At 46.0% G+C, this 18,904-nt stretch overlaps 1 protein-coding gene across 2 annotated transcripts in view; it reads left to right on the forward strand.

Annotated features, from left to right (window-relative positions):
• Nucleotides 1-18,904, forward strand: part of LOC121572027 (adhesion G protein-coupled receptor B2) — a 467,080-nt gene that overhangs the window by 307,862 nt on the left and 140,314 nt on the right. For both annotated transcript variants that reach the window (XM_041883878.2, XM_041883879.2), the window contains exon 16: nucleotides 1,061-1,104. In XM_041883878.2, the coding sequence (XP_041739812.2) occupies nucleotides 1,061-1,104 (44 nt within the window). The remainder of the gene's footprint in view (nucleotides 1-1,060; nucleotides 1,105-18,904) is intronic.

An 18,904-nucleotide genomic window follows, 5' to 3' on the forward strand; every position in this document is an offset into this window, starting at 1 on the left:
CTTCCTCCCCTACCTCCCCAGAGATGGCTTCTAATCTATGGGTAGCTGAAACGGAAAGGCCTCAATTTCCTTTTCTTCGCTGGAGAACCAGGAATTTCTGTATTTAGGTTGAGATTCTAAAAGTGTGGCCTCCCCTGTATGTGAGTGCTCTAAAGCCTCTGCCACACTAGTCTACAGGTATATTCTTACACTGCAACCAACCAACTTTTCTCTGATAGGATTGGCTTTCCTGATTGTCTGCATTAAGTCAATGATTAGTTTAATAGTTGTAATGCTTGGCTGGAATAGAGAGTTACCTCATCAGGTCATAGACTGGACTGGACACTCCTAAAATCCAAACAGCTGTTGGTTGATTCGTCCTCAGTAGAATAAAACATATTGAGACCTATAGAGTACATGGAACAAGTCCAGATGATTCAATTAGACCAGAGCAATCGATTCACTTATCACTGCCGATCACTGGTGGAGTGAGCGTTGATTCCCTGATTGAGTCGTGGAGAGTCATCCTCAGTAATGCTATACGCACCACTGAGTTTTGATTAGCCAATCACAGGCCGTTTTACTCAGTGGGATTGGCTTTGTCTCCAGTGAATCGATGGATTAGGAATGAGTCTGCTGAATGGGCTGCTTGTCTAGACTTTGAGCAGAGCTGTTTGTGTTTAGATTTAGAGATTGTCCGTCTCTCCCTCCCTCTCTCTCCCTCCTTCTCTCTCTCTCTCTCTCTCTCTCTCTCTCTCTCTCTCTCTCTCTCTCTCTCTCTCTCTCTCTCTCTCTCTCTCTCTCTCTCCCTCGCTCTTTTTCTTTCTTTATTGTTGACACACCTTCTCTGTCCCCTCCAGCAGTAGCTATTTCACTGTCTGTCCTCCGGCAAATACATTTTCTCCCTCCCTTTGTCTTGTTCTTCTCTTCCTTTGTCTGTCTGTTTACCTCTTCTACCATCCTCCGCACACCTTCCCTTGTTTTCCTCAGGCAGTGAACAGTTTCTGTTTTCCTTTGTCCCACTCCCTCTCTCCTCTGGTAGTAACACTTCCTCTTTTCTTTTCCTTTTTGTCTCTTGCAGGGCACATCAGATCCTCAGTGTGTTGTCTGGGACTATGGGAACCTGTAAGTCACTTTTAATATCTACACACAGCCACACACACGTGCGCGGATGCACACACACTCACGCACACACACACACACACAAAATCTCATGTACATATTCCATCTGCATGCTCTTTGCTCTTGGTTAGCCGCCCTGTTTGATGATTGTGTGGTTGTGGGGGGAATAATGTATGCACTAACTGTAAGTCGCTCTGGATAAGAGCGTCTGCTAAATAACTAAAATGTAAATGTAAAATGTTGTGGGCGTGTGTGCGTTCGTATGTATGTGTGTGTGTTTAATCTAATAGCTCTGTTTTCTTCCATTTATTAATATAGTGAAAACAGATGCCAGCCACAGTGTTAATTGAATAATTAAATGAGTCAATGAGAATAAACATAGGATTGTCTCTATGCTCAACTGCTTAAAGGCAACTTTTATCACATTATTTTCATTTTTAAAAAATATAGATATATATATATTTGGTTTATTTTTTACTTAAATTGTGCTGTGATGCCACTCTTGGGAGGCTTTGCATTGAATATTTTGATGATTTAAAATAGAAAATGTTGGTGAGCAGTGGAAATAAATTCATTTAGAAGAATAATACACACAATCAATCAATCAATTAATCAACAGCTAACCTAGCAGTCACCCATATCCTACATATTACCTATCGATTGGTCATGCCTGTCCTACATCAGATTTGAATCTCATTGGTCGGTGTTCACCTGAGCTGTGCTCTCATTGGTCAGTGGTCACCTGAGCTGTGCTCTCATTGGTCAGTGGTCACCTGAGCTGTGCTCATGTAGGTCAGTGGTCACCTGAGCTGTGCATCCAGATCCACTTTCCCATTTCATAGTATGTCAATCACAGACAGTACACAATAGTGGTGGCTTCTATCTTGGAAAGAATCAGCTCTGCAAAGAGAATTAAGCAGCATCAAGATTAGCATTCCTATCACATTAACTTCCCCATCGTTAACAAAGGAGCCAGCCAATCACATTAACCTCGCCATCATTAACATAGGAGCCAGCCAGTCACATTAACTTCCCCATCATTGACATAGGAGCCAGCCAATCACATTAACTTTCCCATCGGTAACATAGGAGCCAGCCAGTCACATTAACTTCCCCATCATTAACATAGGAGCCAGCCAATCACATTAACTTTCCCATCGGTAACATAGGAGCAAGCCAGTCTGATTGCCAAGCAGTGACATACAGAGATCACTATCACACAGCAATACAACCAAACACCCAGGAATATAGCCTGTGTGTGTGTGTGTGTGTGTGTGTGTGTGTGTGTGTGTGTGTGTGTGTGTGTGTGTGTGCATGCTCCCCTGGTAGGTACTCAGGGAAGATGAGTACAGTAGTGCTTTTATCTGTAACCCAGGGAGAATTGTGTGTGTGTGTGTGTGTGTGTGTGTGTGTGTGTGTGTGTGTGTGTGTGTGTGTGTGTGTGTGTGTGTGTGTGTGTGTGTGTGTGTGTGTGTGTGTGTGTGTGTGTGTGTGTGTACTAGTGTGTGTGTATAACCCAGGGAGACAGGGAGACTGATGGGTACCTGAGGAAGGATCCTACAGAGATATAAAAACATGAGAGTCAGTTTACAGAAGTCTTTCACCTTTCCCAACCCCCTGTCACTGTAAAAAGACAAACCTCCACACCTTCAGGTGGAGAGAAACAGACAGAACAGACAGCTAGAGAGGAGAGGAGTGGAGGAGAAACACATAGTGTCAGAAAGGACAGGAGAAACACATAGTGTCAGAAAGGACAGGAGAAACACATAGTGTCAGAAAGGACAAGAGAAACACATAGTGTCAGAAAGGACAGGAGAATACTAAAAGAAAAAAGATGGAGGCAGAGAAAAGAAAGTCAGACATGATTTTGCTTCAACTTTCAAATATATTGAGACTGACTTCCTGTAGAGATTCATTATGTGTGTGTGTGTGTGTGTGTGTGTGTGTGTTTGTGTGTGGGTGTATCCTGTCAGTCCCTGAAACAGACACTCAGTTGGGGTTTAAGGACTGCATCAGGACACAAATGGCTTGAGCAAATCTCACCCCCTCCCCTTGTGTGTTTGTAAGACTGAAAGTGAGTGTGTGTGTGCGTGTGTGGAAGTGTGTGTGTTTGTGTGTGTGTGTGTGTGTGTGTGTGTGGGTGTGTGTGAGTGTGTGTGTGGAAGTGTGTGTGTAAGTGTGTGTGGAAAGTAACAGGCTAAATTGGCCAGCAGTTTCTGTTCACAGTTTTGTTTTGTTATGTGTTTTGTTTTTTTAACAGGCCCATATGTCCTCACCACCTGGTGTCCCCACATCCACACTCCCCCCTCTCTCTCTCTCTCTCTCTCTCTCTCTCTCTCTCTCTCTCTCTCTCTCTCTCTCTCTCTCTCTCTCTCTCTCTCTCTCTCTCTCTCTCTCTCTCTCTCTCTCTCTCTCTCTCTCTCTCTCTCTCTCTCTCTCTCTCTCTCTCTCTCTCTCTCAGGTGGGGTGAGGTCTCTAACTGGGATCAGGTGTGGGGAGGTCTCTAACTGGGTTCAGTTGGGGTGAGGTCTCTAACTGGGATCAGGTGTGGGGAGGTCTCTAACTGGGTTCAGGTGGGGTGAGGTCTCTAACTGGGATCAGGTGTGGGGAGGTCTCTAACTGGGTTCAGGTGGGGTGGGGTCTCTAACTGGGATCAGGTGTGGGTAGGTCTCTAACTGGGTTCAGGTTGGGGGAGGTCTCTAACTGGGTTCAGGTGGGGTGAGGTCTCTAACTGGGATCAGGTGGGGTGAGTTCTCTAACTGGGTTCAGGTGGGGTGAGGTCTCTAACTGGGTTCAGGTGGGGTGAGGTCTCTAACTGGGTGCAGGTGGGGTGAGGTCTCTAACTGGGTTCAGGTGGGGTGAGGTATCTAACTGGGTTCAGGTGGGGTGAGTTCTCTAACTGGGTTCAGGTGGGGTGAGGTCTCTAACTGGGTTCAGGTGGGGTGAGGTCTCTAACTGGGTTCAGGTGGGGTGAGTTCTCTAACTGGGTTCAGGTGGGGTGAGGTCTCTAACTGGGTTCAGGTGGGGTGAGGTCTCTAACTGGGTTCAGGTGGGGGGAGGTCTCTAACTAGGATCAGGTGGGGTGAGGTCTCTAACTGGGTTCAGGTGGGGTGGGGTCTCTAACTGGGTTCAGGTGGGGGGAGGTCTTTAACTGGGTTCAGGTGGGGGGATGTCTCTAACTGGGTTCAGGTGGGGAGATGTCTCTAACTGGGTTCAGGTGGGGGGAGGTCTCTAACTGGGTTCAGGTGGGGGGATGTTTCTAACTGGGTTCAGGTGGGGGGAGGTCTCTAACTGGGTTCAGGTGGGTAAGGGCTATTTGACCAAGAAGGAGAGTGATGGAGTGTTGCATCAGTTGACCTGGCCTCCACAATCCCCCGACCTCAACCCAATTGAGATGGTTTGGGATGAGTCGGATGGCAGAGTGAAGGAAAAGCACCAAACAAGTGCCCAGCATTTGTGGGAACTCCTTCAAGACTGTTGGAAAAGCATTCCAGGTGAAGCTGGTTGAGAGAATACCAAGAGTGTGCAAAGTTGTCATCAAGGCAAAGGGTGGCTATTTGAAGAATCTGAAATTTAAAATATATTTTGATTTGTTTAACACTTTTTTGGTGTTATTTCATCGTTTTGATGTCTTCATTATTATTCTACAATGTAGAAAATAGTAAAAATAAAGAAAAACCCTTGAATGTGTATCTGTGTCCAAACTTTTGACTGGTACTGTATATATCAACGAATTGGCAAGGGCATTATAACAGTCTGTAGCACCCGGCCTCACCCTACTGGACTCATAAATCAAATGTCTACTGTTTGCAGATGATCTGGTGCTTCTGTCTCCAACCAAGGAGGACCTACAGCAGCACTTAAGTATTCTTCACAGATGCTGATAGACTGTGGCCCTGACAGTGAATCTCAGTAAGACAAAAAAGGTCCAGTAGCCAAGACAACAAATACAAAATTTATTTAGACCACTGTTGCCCTAGAGCACACAAAGAATTACACCTACCTCGGCCTAAACATCAACACCACAAGTAACTTCCACAAGGCTGTGAACGATCTAAGAGACAAGGCAAGAAGGGTCTTCTATGCCATCAAAAGGAACATAAAACTCAACACCCCAAAAAGGATCTGGCTAAAAATACTTCAATCTGTTATCGAACTCATTGCCCTCTATGGTTCTGAGGTCGGGGGTCCACTCACCAACCATTAATTCTCAAAATGTGACAAACACCCAATTGAGACTCTGCATGCAGAATTTTGCAAAAATATACTTCGTTTACAACGCAAAACCCCAAACAATGCATGCAGAGCAGAATTAGGACTATACCTGCTAGTAATCAAAATCCAGAAAATAGCTTTTAAATTCTACAACCACCTAAAAGGAAGTGATGCCCACACATTCCACCGCAAAGCCCTCACCTACAGAGAGATGAACCTAGAGAAGAGTCTGCTCAGCCAGCTGATTCTGGGGCTCTGTTCACAAACACTAACAGACCCAACAGAACCCCAGGACAGAAACACATGTAGAACCAAACAAATTATGAGAAAGCAAAAAGATAACTATTTCACACTGGAAAGAATTAACCAAAAAACATATATGGCTCTAAAAAGTGAGTACACAGTGGGAGAATACGTGACCACTGTGACTGACCCCAAATTAAGACTCAGTGAGCATAGCATTGCTATTGAGAGAGGCCGCCATAGGCAGACCTGGCTCTCAAGAGAAGACAGGTTATGTGCACACTGAATTGATTTTTATTTAGATTGATTTTTATTTAGATTTCATGTAATGGACATACACAAACTAGTCCAAATTGGTGAAGTGAAGTGAAAAAAATAACTAACGGAAAAGTGGTGCGTGCATATGTATTCACCCCCCATGCTATGAAGCCCCTAAATAAGATCTGGTGCAACCAATTACTTTCAGAAGTAACATAATTAGTTGAATAAAGTCCACCTGTGTGCAATCTAAGTGTCACATGACCTTAGTATATATACACCTGTTCTGAAAGGCCCCAGAGTCTGCAACACCACTAAGCAAGGGGCACCACCAAGACAAGCGGTACCATGAAGACCAAGGAGCTCTCCAAACAGGTCAGGGACAAAGTTGTGGAGAAGTACAGATCAGGGTTGGGTTATAATTTTTTTTATCTGAAACTTTAAATTAAATCCATTATTTAAAAAATGGAATGAATATGGCACCACAACAAACCTGCCAAGAGAGGGCCGCCCACCAAATCTCACGGACCAGGCAAGGAGGCCATTAATCAGAGAGGCCACAAAGAGATCAAAAATAACCCTGAAGGAGCTGCAAAGCTCCACAGCAGAGATTGAAGTATCTGTCCATATGACCACTTTAAGCCGTACACTCCACAGAGCTGGGCTTTATGGAAAAAAAAGCCATTGCTTAAAGAAAAAAATAAGCAAACACGTTTGGTGTTCGCCAAAAGGCATGTGGGAGACTCCCCAAACATATGGAAGAAGGTACTCTGGTCAGATGAGACTAAAATTGAGCTTTTTGGCCATCAAGGAAAACACTATATCTGCCGCAAACCCAACACCTCTCATCACCCCGAGAACACCATCACCACAGTGAAACATGGTGGTGGCAGCATCATGCTGTGGGGATGTTTTTCATCGGCAGGGACTGGGAAACTGGTCAGAATTGAAGGAATGATGGATGGCACTAAATACAGGGAAATTCTTGAGGGAAACCTGTTTTAGTCTTCCAGAGATTTGAGACTGGGACGGCGGTTCACCTTCCCGCAGGACAATGACCCTAAGCATACTGCTAAAGCAACACTTGAGTGGTTTCAGGGGAAACATTTAAATGTCTTAGAATGGCCTAGTCAAAGCCCAGACCTCAATCCAATTGATAATCTGTGGTATGACTTAAAGATTGCTGTACACCAGCGGAACCCATACAACTTGAAGGAGCTGGAGCAGTTTTGCCTTGAAGAATGGGCAAAAATCCCAGTGGCTAGATGTGTCAAAACTTATAGAGACATACCCCAAGAGAAAATAGTTTGCATCTTCAAAGTGGTAGGCATGTTGTGTAAATCAAATTATACAAACCCCCCCAAAATCTATTTTAATTCCAGGTTGTAAGCCAACAAAATAGGAAAAATGCCCAGGGGGGTGAATACTTTCGCAAGCCATTGTATATATATATTTAAAAAATCAGTGTCTGCCACTGGGACCTTCAGATCCAGAGTCATGTGATTATGCCCATTCACCACCCTGTCCACAACGCCCTAGCAAAACCCAAGCCTACTTGATGGTATTAGCGGGGGGTGAATACTTTTGCAAGCCATTGTATATTATTTATATTATACTGATTTTATTCATACTGGCCCCCTGTGGGAATCAAACCCACAACCCTGGTGTTGCAAGTGCCATGCTCTACCAACTGAGCTACACGGGGTCCATGTTGCCCCTAGTAGTTTTTAAGGCATTTCCCAATGTCCTCAGGAGATGGACATACATCCGATTTCGAAGTCAATCTTGAGCAATCAAGATCTTTTTTCCTAATTCTAATCCATGGTGGTCCTATACTTGATCAGTGAGCAGTGGCCAGACACCTCTCACTCTCCCTTACACACACACACACACACACACACACACACACACACACACACACACACACACACACACACACCAACTAGCTCTCACAGTCTCACATCAGAATTAGACATTCATCCATGTTTTTCAAACATAAAATGTAAAAGTTGTTGCAAACGTTAAATTTCGAAGTGTTTATGGTTGACTTTAGGCATTAACTCAGAAATCTTAAGGTTAAGCATTAGCTCTGAATGGTTAAGGTAAGGGTTAAGGTTTGGAATAGGCTTAAAACAAAAAACTCAAAAACAGCTTTCTGTCCCTGGAGTTGAACTTGCAACCTTTGGAATCAGAAGCAGATGGTTAAGGAGATCTATTTCCACAGCAGCTAGATACTGCCAATAGCAGCTTAATGAAGGGGGGGTGTGACAAAGCTTATTTTAACACACACACACACACACACAATCCCACACAAACAAACAAACAAACAAACACACACACACACACACACACACACACAAACAACTTTATATCGCTGGATTCGGACTTTCAACCTTCGGTAACAGAAGCAAATGCTTACACCCATCAGCCATGCCCGTCCACAACACCCCGGCAAAACCGAAACCTACTTGAAGGTAACAGCGCTCACTGTTGCCCCTAGTGGCCAGTTTCCACGTCATCTCCCGATATCCTCAGATATGGATGGACGTCGAATACTGACTTGTATCACAGGTCACCTGGCTGGGACACACACACAAACACTTATGCACACACCCACACGCGTGAACATACACACACATGCACGCACACACACATATACATACACACACACACACACATAAACAAACACACACACGACAGACACAAACACACACTGTCACACACACACACACGACAGATGCACACACACACAAACACATCAAGAACAAGAGCACACCAGAACATCAAAGCCATGTAGATGCATAACAAATGAGTCTAACACCCTTAATCTTCTTATGGTATATACAGTTGAAGTTGGAAGTTTACATACACTTATGTTGGAGTCATTAAAACTCGTTTTCAACCACTTCACAAATTTCTTGTTAACAAACTATAGTTTTGGCAAGTCGGTTAGGACATCTACTTTGTGCATGACACACGTAATTGTTCTGTGCCTTTAAACAGCTTGGGAAATTATAGAAAATGATATCATGGCTTTAGAAGCTTCTGATAGGCTAATTGACATAATTTGAGTCAACTGGAGGTGTACCTGTGGATGTATTTCAAGGCCTACCTTCAAACTCTGTGCCTCTTTGCTTGACATCAAGGGAAAATCAAAAGAAATCAGCCAAGACCTCAGAAAAATAATTGAAGACCTCCACAAGTCTGGTTCATCCTTGGGAGCAATTTCCAAACGCCTGAAGGTACCACGTTCATCTGTGCAAACAATAGTACCCAAGTATAAACACCATGGGACCACGCAGCCGTCATACCGCTCAGGAAGGAGACGCGTTCTGTCTCATAGAGATGAACGTACTTTGGTGCGAAAAGTGCAAATCAATCCCAGAACAACAGCAAAGGACCTTGTGAAGATGCTGGAGGAAACAGGTACAAAAGTACCTATATCCACAGTAAAATTAGTCCTATATCGACATAACCTGAAAGGCCGCTCAGCAAGGAAGAAGCCACTGCTCCAAAACCGCCATAAAAAAGCCAGACTACGGTTTGCAACTGCACATAGGGACAAAGATCGTACTTTTTGGAGAAATGTCCTCTGGTCTGATGAAACAAATATAGAACTGTTTGGCCATAATGACCATTGTTATGTTTGGAGGAAAAAGGGGGAAGAACACCATCCCAACCGTGAAGCACGCGGGTGGCAGCATCATGCTGTGGGGGTGCTTTGCTGCAGGAGGGACTGGTGCACTTCACAAAATAGATGGCATCATGAGGAAGGAAAATTATGTGGATATATTGAAGCAACATCTCAAGACAGGAAGTTAAAGCTTGGTCGCAAATGGATCTTCCAAATGGACAATGACCCCAAGCATACTTCCAAATTTGTGGCAAAATGGCTTAAGGACAACAAAGTCAAGGTACTGGAGTGGCCATCACAAAGCCCTGACCTCAATCCTGTAGAACATTTATGGGCAGAACTTAAAAAGCGTGTGCGAGCAAGGAGGCCTACAAACCTGACTCAGTTACACCAGCTCTGTCAGGAGGAATGGGCCAAAATTCACCCAACTTATTGTGGTAAGTTAAACAATTTAAAGGCAATGCTACCAAATATGAATTGAATGTATGTAAAATAATTATCTCTACTATTATTCTGACATTTCACATTCTTAAAATAAAGTGTTGATCCTAACTGACCTAAGACAGACAATTTTTACTAGGATTAAATGTCAGGAATTGTGAAAAACTGAGTTTAAATGTATTTAGCTAAGGTGTATGTAAACTTCCGACTTCAACTGTAGATATGATATCACAGTGTATTGTAGGTTATGTTTCAAGCCAAAAACATGGATTAGCTGGATAACAACATTCCTGCATCATTCTGTAAACCAGGTGAAATCTGGCCAATCCTGGACCAACCTAGCCTGAACTGACCTAACACAGAGCACCATTACTCAGTCAGTCATGTTTCACTTCCTCAAACTACCCAGCTCAGGCAACATCTCTGTGACCAGATAAAGGGTTAACATATCAAAGGTTCAATATGTAACTTAGGCAAATGTAGTCTCAGAACTAAGCCATTCTGCAAATAAATCTGTTTTATAGCACTTTGATTCTTGTAGAAATCTTAAATGTCAGACAGGGTAAGGAGGATGTTTAACACAGGGGGAGATTAAGAATGTTGTCATGTTGCTCATTGACCCAAACACAGCCATAGTATTAGACATGCTGTACACATCAAGAGAAGCTTGTTTACTAGTAAATAACAACATCATAATAGGCTAAGCCTTGCCCTTTTCCCCTAACCCTGTGACAATCTAGTACAGTGGAGGCTGTTTTGATAACATGGAAAGTTGTGCCAGAAACAAACGAAGACCAATACAAGAGAGATTGTGTGTCTGTGTGTCTCTTTCTGTCTGTCTGTCTGTCTCTCTCTCTCTCCCTCACTCTCTCTCTCTCTCTCTCTTTCTCTGTTTCTCTGTCTCTCTCTCTCACTCTCTCTCTCTCTCTCTCTCTCTCTCTCTCTCTCTCTCTCTCTCTCTCTCTCTCTCTCTCTCTCTCTCTCTCTCTCTCTCTCTCTCTCTCTCTCTCTCTCTCTCTCTCTCTCTGTTTGGCTGTCTGTCGGTGTGTGTGTGTGTCTCTGTCTCTCTCTCTCTCTCTCTCTCTCTCTCTCTCTCTCTCTCTCTCTCTCTCTCTCTCTCTCTGTCTGTCTGTCTGTCTGTCTGTCTGTCTGTCTGTCTGTCTGTCTGTCTGTCTGTCTGTCTGTCTGTCTCTCTCTCTCTCTCTCTCTCTCTCTCTCTCTCTCTCTCTCTCTCTCTCTCTCTCGCTCTGTTTGTATTCTGTCTGTGTGTGTGTGTGTGTGTGTGTGTGTGTGTGTGTGTGTGTTAGAATAAGCTTCATCACATCCCCCCTTCATTAAGCCCCCTAATGGCAGTATTTACCTGAAGAGGAAATAGATCTCAATTTTCTCCTCCTGTTCTTCCTCCTCCTCTTCCTCCCTCTGGCAGGCGCCCAGTGGACGTGCTAGTCAGAGGGTATCAGAGCGAGGGATGAGAGAGGGGGAGAGGGAGGGGGAATGGGTGACGGCTGCTCCACTTTTCCGTCTAACAGAGCAGAAGGGAAGCTGCCACTCTGTCAAACAGCTCTTCACAGCATGACTGACTTTAGCGTACAGACGCTACATACATACACATTGCTTTAAACACTGCTCACACACACACACACACTGCTTTAAACGCTACACACACACACACTGCTTTAAACGCTACACACACACTTCTAGTACGTAGACTTTAGCTTAGCGAGGCCATACATAACTAGCACAGTATGCGCAAATGTAGACTTTAGGTTGCTTTATACTATGTCTACGTACGTTTAGGCTAGAGTCAGAATTACTTCACCTGTTTAGTTTGAATAAGGGCTGCTGGACATTGCTGGGTGATTGGGATAGAGCTGCTCCATGCAACAGCTTGTAGTATAGATTGTAGCTACATTATGTGAGGGCAACAGTATTGGCAACTAGAGTGTAGGTTAGTTGTACAGAACTTTAGATACGCACTACAGTCATCACTGGACCCATAGTTTGGGATGTACTTCCATCGCTGGACCCATAGTTTGGGATGTACTTCCATCACTGGACCCATAGTTTGGGATGTACTTCCATCGCTGGACCCATAGTTTGGGCGCTAAAGGGGTGAGTAAAAGCATTTTTAGACCTATTCTCTTGCATTAGTGTACATTTTTGACCAGCAGACAGAGCAATAGTTGACACAGTTTATCCATTTGATCAACAAAGTTATAAGGGGATGGTGTGGCAGTCGAATGGGGCATTCAAATACTCATTCTGGGCTTGGAGTCGTTGGCTAAGTCCCTGTCCGATATCACACTTGGAGAAGCGAATGTGCATGTGTGACGTGACGTGAACACATGATAATGCACACAAGCACAGTACACAAATACAGATTCACAGAGCAGAGTACGTTTAAGACTTCAAATTCTATCATGTTCATACCAAAAGTTTAAATCTACACTGAACAAAAATATAAACACAACATGAAACAATTTCAAATATTTTTCTGAATTATATAAGGAAATCTGTTAATTAATTAGACCCTAATCTATGGACTTCACATGACTGGGAATACAGATAAACATCTGTTGGTCACAGATACCTTTTAAAAAAGGTAGGGGCGTGGATCAGAAAACCAGTCAGTATCTTGTGTGACCATCATTTGCCTCATGTAGCGCGACACATCTCCTTCACATACAGTGGCTTGCGAAAGTATTCACCCCCTTGGCATTTTTCCTATTTTGTTGCCTTACAACCTGGAATTAAAATTGATTGATGGGGGGTTTATATCATTTGATTTACACAACATGCCTACCACTTTGAAGATGCAAAATAAAAAATTTTGTGAAACAAACAAGAAATGAGACAAAAAAACTGAACTAGAGCGTGCATAACTATTCACCACCCTCCCAAAGTCAATACTTTGTAGAGCCACTTTTTGCAGCAATTACAGCTGCAGGTTTCTTTGGGTATGTCTCTATAAGCTTGGCACATCTAGCCACTGGCATTTTTTCCCATTCTTCAAAGCAAAACTTCTCCAGCTCCTTCAAGTTGGATGGGTTCTGATGGTGTACAGCAATTTTTAAGTCATACCACAGATTCTCAATTGGATTGAGGTCTGGGCTTTGACTAGGTAATTCCAAGACATTTAAATGTTTCCCCTTAAACCACATGAGTGTTACTTTAGCAGTATGCTTAGGGTCATTGTCCTGCTTGAAGATGAACCTCCGTTCCAGTCTCATATCTCTGGAAGACTGAAACAGGATTCCCTCAAGAATGTCCCTGTATTTAGCGCCATCCATCATTCCTTCAATTCTGACCAGCTTCCCAGTCCCTGCCGATGAACAACATCCCTACAGCATGATGCTGCGACTACCATGCTTCACTGTGGGGATGGTATTCTCGGCGTGATGAGAGGTGTTGGGTTTGCGCCAGACATAGCGTTTTCCTTGATGGTGTGATGTCACGAGAGGCTGTGTCCTGGAGGGACGTTACATCCCCCTGAGATGGCTGCAAACCCAGACAGCTATGGCTCCATCTGCTGGTATGGTCGGGAACTCCACCCCTCTATGGCCAATCTTCCCACGCAGCTGAAACAAATGAGGAGCTGATGAGCTGAAGGTTTGGGGAAGTGAAGAGACACAGTCTCCAACCTGGGCTCTCTGGAGGACAAGAGTGCTGCACATCCACTTCCAGGAGGAATATAAGGATTTGGAGATACTTACCTTTGGGAAATACTCACCTTTGGATATATGCACCGGTGGAAATACGTGAGAGACCCCGGAAGGACTTTTTGCTGGGTTGGCCACTAGCTGCAACGTGGACTACAGTAAGGCTGGGGGAAAAGTTAACTGAGCGAGTGAGAACTATGATTTTGGATGTGGAAGAGACATCCCTGAACTGTTAACCCTTAAAGAGCCACAAGAGAACAGAATTTGGTTATATTTTCGTTAATTTCCCAAGACCTTTAATAAAATCCTTGTTTTGTTTGAACCTTGTCTCCTTGCACTACTTGAGCAATCCCGCTGAAAGCTGTGTAGCCTCTCGTGACGTCACAGATGGTGGAGAATACGGGCACGCTCAAGCGTTAATAGTGCATGTCAGAGGAGGATACCGAAGGTTTGATCACCCAGTTTTCCAAGTTGGCCGTAGGCTCCCCGCCCGACTGAAATGGAGGACATATTGAAAGCCCTTGTTGCTGGCCAGCAAGCCCAGATGCAAGCAAACGTGGCTCTCTTGGAGGAGCAAAAGAAAGCCAACCTTCTGAAGGCAGAGGAATTGCAGTTGCAGAGACAGAGGGTGGTCCAAAATACCCGCCCAATAAAGGCAAGTGACTTTATATCTAAGATGGGAGCTACCGATGACATTGAGGCATACTTGCATGCATTTGAGGCCACGGCCACTAGGGAAGCCTGGCCCAAGCAACAGTGGGTTGGTCTGTTAGCCCCCTTTCTAACCGGGGAATCGCTGAATGCTGTCCGGGACCTGGGCCCTGACCAGGTTACTGACTATGATGCCCTGAAGTCTGAGATCCTCAGCAGATATGGACTCACAAAGTTTGGTATGGCCCAGCGCTTTCACAGCTGGACCTTCCAACCAGACCAACCTCCTCGGGCGCAGATGCATGAACTTGTCCGAATCGCAAGGAAATGGCTGGATCCGCAGAGGAATACAGCAGCGGCGGTGGTGGAGGCCGTTGTGGTGGATCGTTACCTACGCGCCCTGCCTTATGAGGCAAAACGGTTCATCAGTCAACAGGCCTTGACCACGGCTGATCTGACCGTGGAAGCTGTGGAAAAGTACCAGGCCACAGCGGAGATGCTGAATGCTTCCCGAAAAAGACCCCAGGAGTGCGGCCCCACCCCAAATGGGAAGAACCCGTCCAAAGGACCCCAAGGTCTCGAACCCAGCCACGTCAGGACTTATCCCGGCTCCAGGGGGAGCCAGAAACCAGGCGGGTCCAAGAAGAGTACACCAGGAGGGGGAAACTCGACAGTGTTACCGGTGTGGGGAGATGGGACATATCTCCTGGCAGTGTGGGAAACCAGCCGAGGAACCTATGCCCACTGCGGAGTCCTCCAGCTCAGCACCCACACACCGTTTTGCCTCGCTCTTGGGAGTCGTAGATGGCGGCCCAGATCGACCCCCCACCTGCCCGGTAACTGTGAATCACCATGATGTGGAGGCCTTACTGGATTCTGGTAGCCGGGCCACCCTGGTGCGTAAGGATTTGGTGGGCCCAACGTGTCTGACCCCGGGGAAAGTCCTCCCAGTTTCCTGTGTCCATGGGGACACCAGAGAATACCCCATTACTGAACTTACAATGACCAGCACACGGGGAACCATACACACGACGGCGGGGGTGGTTGATTCCCTCCCCGTCCCTGTCCTAATTGGACGAGACTGCCCAGCCTTTTACCCACTCTGGAGAGAGTCTCAGGAGAGGATAACCCGAGTACCTCGGAAACGGAGAGGCAAGACTCATCCTGGGAAGGCTCCGGTGCAATCCTCCGATTACTCACTCCCGCCCGGGCTCTGATAGGGATGGCAGGTGCCCAGACCGACACAGAGACGGAGCTACAGAATCTGGACAAAGAACTGTCTGGTCTGAAGGGGACCGCTGGGAGGTATCGTTTGTTAAAGCAACAGTTAGACATGAAGACAGAAGAGTTAGATATCCTCCAGGCTAAACTCCAACAGAGCTCCTTCCATAAGCAACAGGAGGAGCTGGAGAGGCTGCGCAGGACCATCGAGGAGTGTGAGGAGACCCTGCGCAGTAGTAAGGAGGTCCAGAAGAAGGCAGAGGAGAAGTACAAGGTGTTGGAGAACAAGATGAAGAATGCGGAGGCAGAGAGAGAGAAGGAACTGAAAGCTGCTCAACAGAAGCTAAACTCTGCTAAAACCAAGGCTGATGCGTTCAGTAAGAAACTCAAGGAGAGACAACAGGAGGCTGAGTCCCTGGTCCTAGAGGTGGAGGAGTTGAAGAGAGAGCAGGCTGGCAAGCACCACGGCAATGCGGACGCCCTCTCCCGGCGTGATGCCTTCTTCGCTGCCTTTACCCGACGAGGACGTCGGTCCCGAGGGAGGGGGATGTGTGATGTCACGAGAGGCTGTGTCCTGGAGGGACGTTACATCCCCCCTGAGATGGCTGCAAACCCAGACAGCTATGGCTCCATCTGCTGGTATGGTCGGGAACTCCACCCCTCTATGGCCAATCTTCCCACGCAGCTGAAACAAATGAGGAGCTGATGAGCTGAAGGTTTGGGGAAGTGAAGAGACACAGTCTCCAACCTGGGCTCTCTGGAGGACAAGAGTGCTGCACATCCACTTCCAGGAGGAATATAAGGATTTGGAGATACTTACCTTTGGGAAATACTCACCTTTGGATATATGCACCGGTGGAAATACGTGAGAGACCCCGGAAGGACTTTTTGCTGGGTTGGCCACTAGCTGCAACGTGGACTACAGTAAGGCTGGGGAAAAGTTAACTGAGCGAGTGAGAACTATGATTTTGGATGTGGAAGAGACATCCCTGAACTGTTAACCCTTAAAGAGCCACAAGAGAACAGAATTTGGTTATATTTTCGTTAATTTCCCAAGACCTTTAATAAAATCCTTGTTTTGTTTGAACCTTGTCTCCTTGCACTACTTGAGCAATCCCGCTGAAAGCTGTGTAGCCTCTCGTGACGTCACAATGGCCAAAAAGCTCAATTTTAGTCTCATCTGACCAGAGTACCTTCTTCCATATGTTTGGGGAGTCTCCCACATGTCTGTCGGCGAACACCAAACATGTTTGATTATTTGTTTCTTTAATCAATGGCTTTTTTTCTGGCCACTCTTCCTGTGGAGTGTAAGGCTTAAAGTGGTCCTATGGACAGATACTCCAATCTCCGCTGTGGAGCTTTGCAGCTCCTTCAGGGTTATCTTGATCTCTTTGTGGCCTCTCTGACATAGCCAGCGGTCAAGGATGAGTTGATGAGAGAGGTGAGGTAAGGGAGAAGGTCTCCGGAAATGGTCTGGAGAAGAGAGGAGGGGATAGGGTCAAGCGGGCAGGTTGTTGGGCGGCCGGCCGTCACAAGTCGCACGATTTCATCTGGAGAGAGAGGGGAGAAAGAAGTCAAAGCATAGGTTAGGGCAGTGTGAGCAGGACCAGCGGTGTCATTTGACTTAATATATGAGGATCGGATGTCGTCAACCTTCTTTTCAAAATGGTTGACGAAGTCATCCACAGAGAGGGAGGAGGGAGGGGGAGGAGGAGGATTCAGCAGGGAGGAGAAGGTAGCAAAGAGCTTCCTAGGGTTAGAGGCAGAGGCTTGAAATTTAGAATGGTAGAAAGTGGCTTTAGCAGCAGAAACAGAGGAAGAAAATGTAGAGAGGAGGGAGTGAAAAGATGACAGGTCCGCAGGGAGTCTTGTTTTCCTTGATTTCCACTCGGCTGCCTGGAGCCCTGTTCTGTGAGCTCGCAATGAGTCGTCAAGCCTTGGAGCAGGTGGGGAGGACCGAGCCGGCCGGGAGGATAGGGGACATAGAGAGTCAAAAAATCCAGAAAGGGAGAGGGGAGGGTTGAGGAGGCAGAGTCAGGAGATCGGAGGGAGAAGGATTTAGCAGAGGGAAGAGATTATAGGATGGAAGAGGAGAGAGTAGCGGGAGAGAGAGAGCGAAGGTTGTGATGGCACATTACCATCTGAGTAGGGGCAGAGTGAGTAGTGTTGGAGGAGAGCGAGAGAGAAAAGGATACAAAGTAGTGGTCGGAGACTTGGAGGGGAGTTGCAGTGAGACTAGTAGAAGAACAGCATCTAGTAAAGATGAGGTCAAGCCTATTGCCTGCCTTGTGAGTAGGGGGGGTGGTGAGAGGGTGAGGTCAAAAGAGGAAAGGAGTGGAAAGAAGGAGGCAGGGAGAAATGAGTCAAAGGCAGACGTAGGGAGGTTAAAGTCACCCAGAACTGTGAGGGGTGAGCCATCCTCAGGAAAGGAACTTATCAAGGCGTCAAGCTCATTGATGAACTCTCCAAAGGAACCTGGAGGGCGATAAATGATAAGGATGTTAAGCTTGAATGGGCTAGTGACTGTGACAGCATGGAATTCAAATGAGTAGATAGACAGATGGGTCAGGGGGAAGAGAGAGAATGTCCACTTGGGAGAGATGAGGATTCCTGCCACCGCCGCGCTGACCAGATCTTGGGGTATGCGAGAACACATGATCAGACGAGGAAAGAGCAGTAGGAGTAGCAGTGTTTTTTGTGGTAATCCATGTTTCCGTCAGCGCCAAGAAGTCGAGGGACTGGAGGGTAGCATAGGCTGAGATGAGCTCTGCCTTGTTGGCCGCAGAACGGCAGTTCCAGAGGCTGCGGGAGACCTGGAACTTCACGTGGGTCGTGCGCGCAGGGACCACCAGATTAGAGTGGCAGCAGCCATGCGGTGTGAAGCGTTTGTATGGCCTGTGCAGAGAGGAGAGAACAGGGATAGACAGACACATAGTTGACAGGATACAGAAATGGCTACAATAAAGCAAAGGAGATCGGAATGAAATGAACTAAACATCTGGGAAAGCGAGAGAGCGGGGCCTCCCTCACTTACCTTTCATTGAAACACTCAAATATAACTCTCCCAACTTCCACTTTAGAAATTATAATTGTTGTAAACTACAGCGGTTCAATGTTTTCTAGGAATAAACTCTAACTTAGTTTATTCAGCTAGCTAACAGTATTCTTCTGTGAAAACCGCCCAGGGCACCGTATACTATGACGCCATAGCTAACTAGCATGCTAGTTACTAACTAGCATGCTATCACTAAAATGATATTGTATTTAGTTGCTACAGTACTGCTAGCTGGTAGTGTTGGCTAGCTAGCAAAGGCTGCGGTGTTGACTTTGTTTGAAAAACGGCGTCGCTGCCAACAAATGTAGCTAACTAAAATGATATTGTATTTATTTGCTACAGTACTGCTAGCTGGTAGTGTTGGCTAGCTAGCAATGGCTGCGGTGTTGACTTTGTTTGAAAAACGGCGTCGCTGCGAACGAATGT

The sequence above is a fragment of the Coregonus clupeaformis genome, chromosome 8, assembly GCF_020615455.1.
Source record: "Coregonus clupeaformis isolate EN_2021a chromosome 8, ASM2061545v1, whole genome shotgun sequence".
Lineage (NCBI taxonomy): Eukaryota > Metazoa > Chordata > Actinopteri > Salmoniformes > Salmonidae > Coregonus > Coregonus clupeaformis.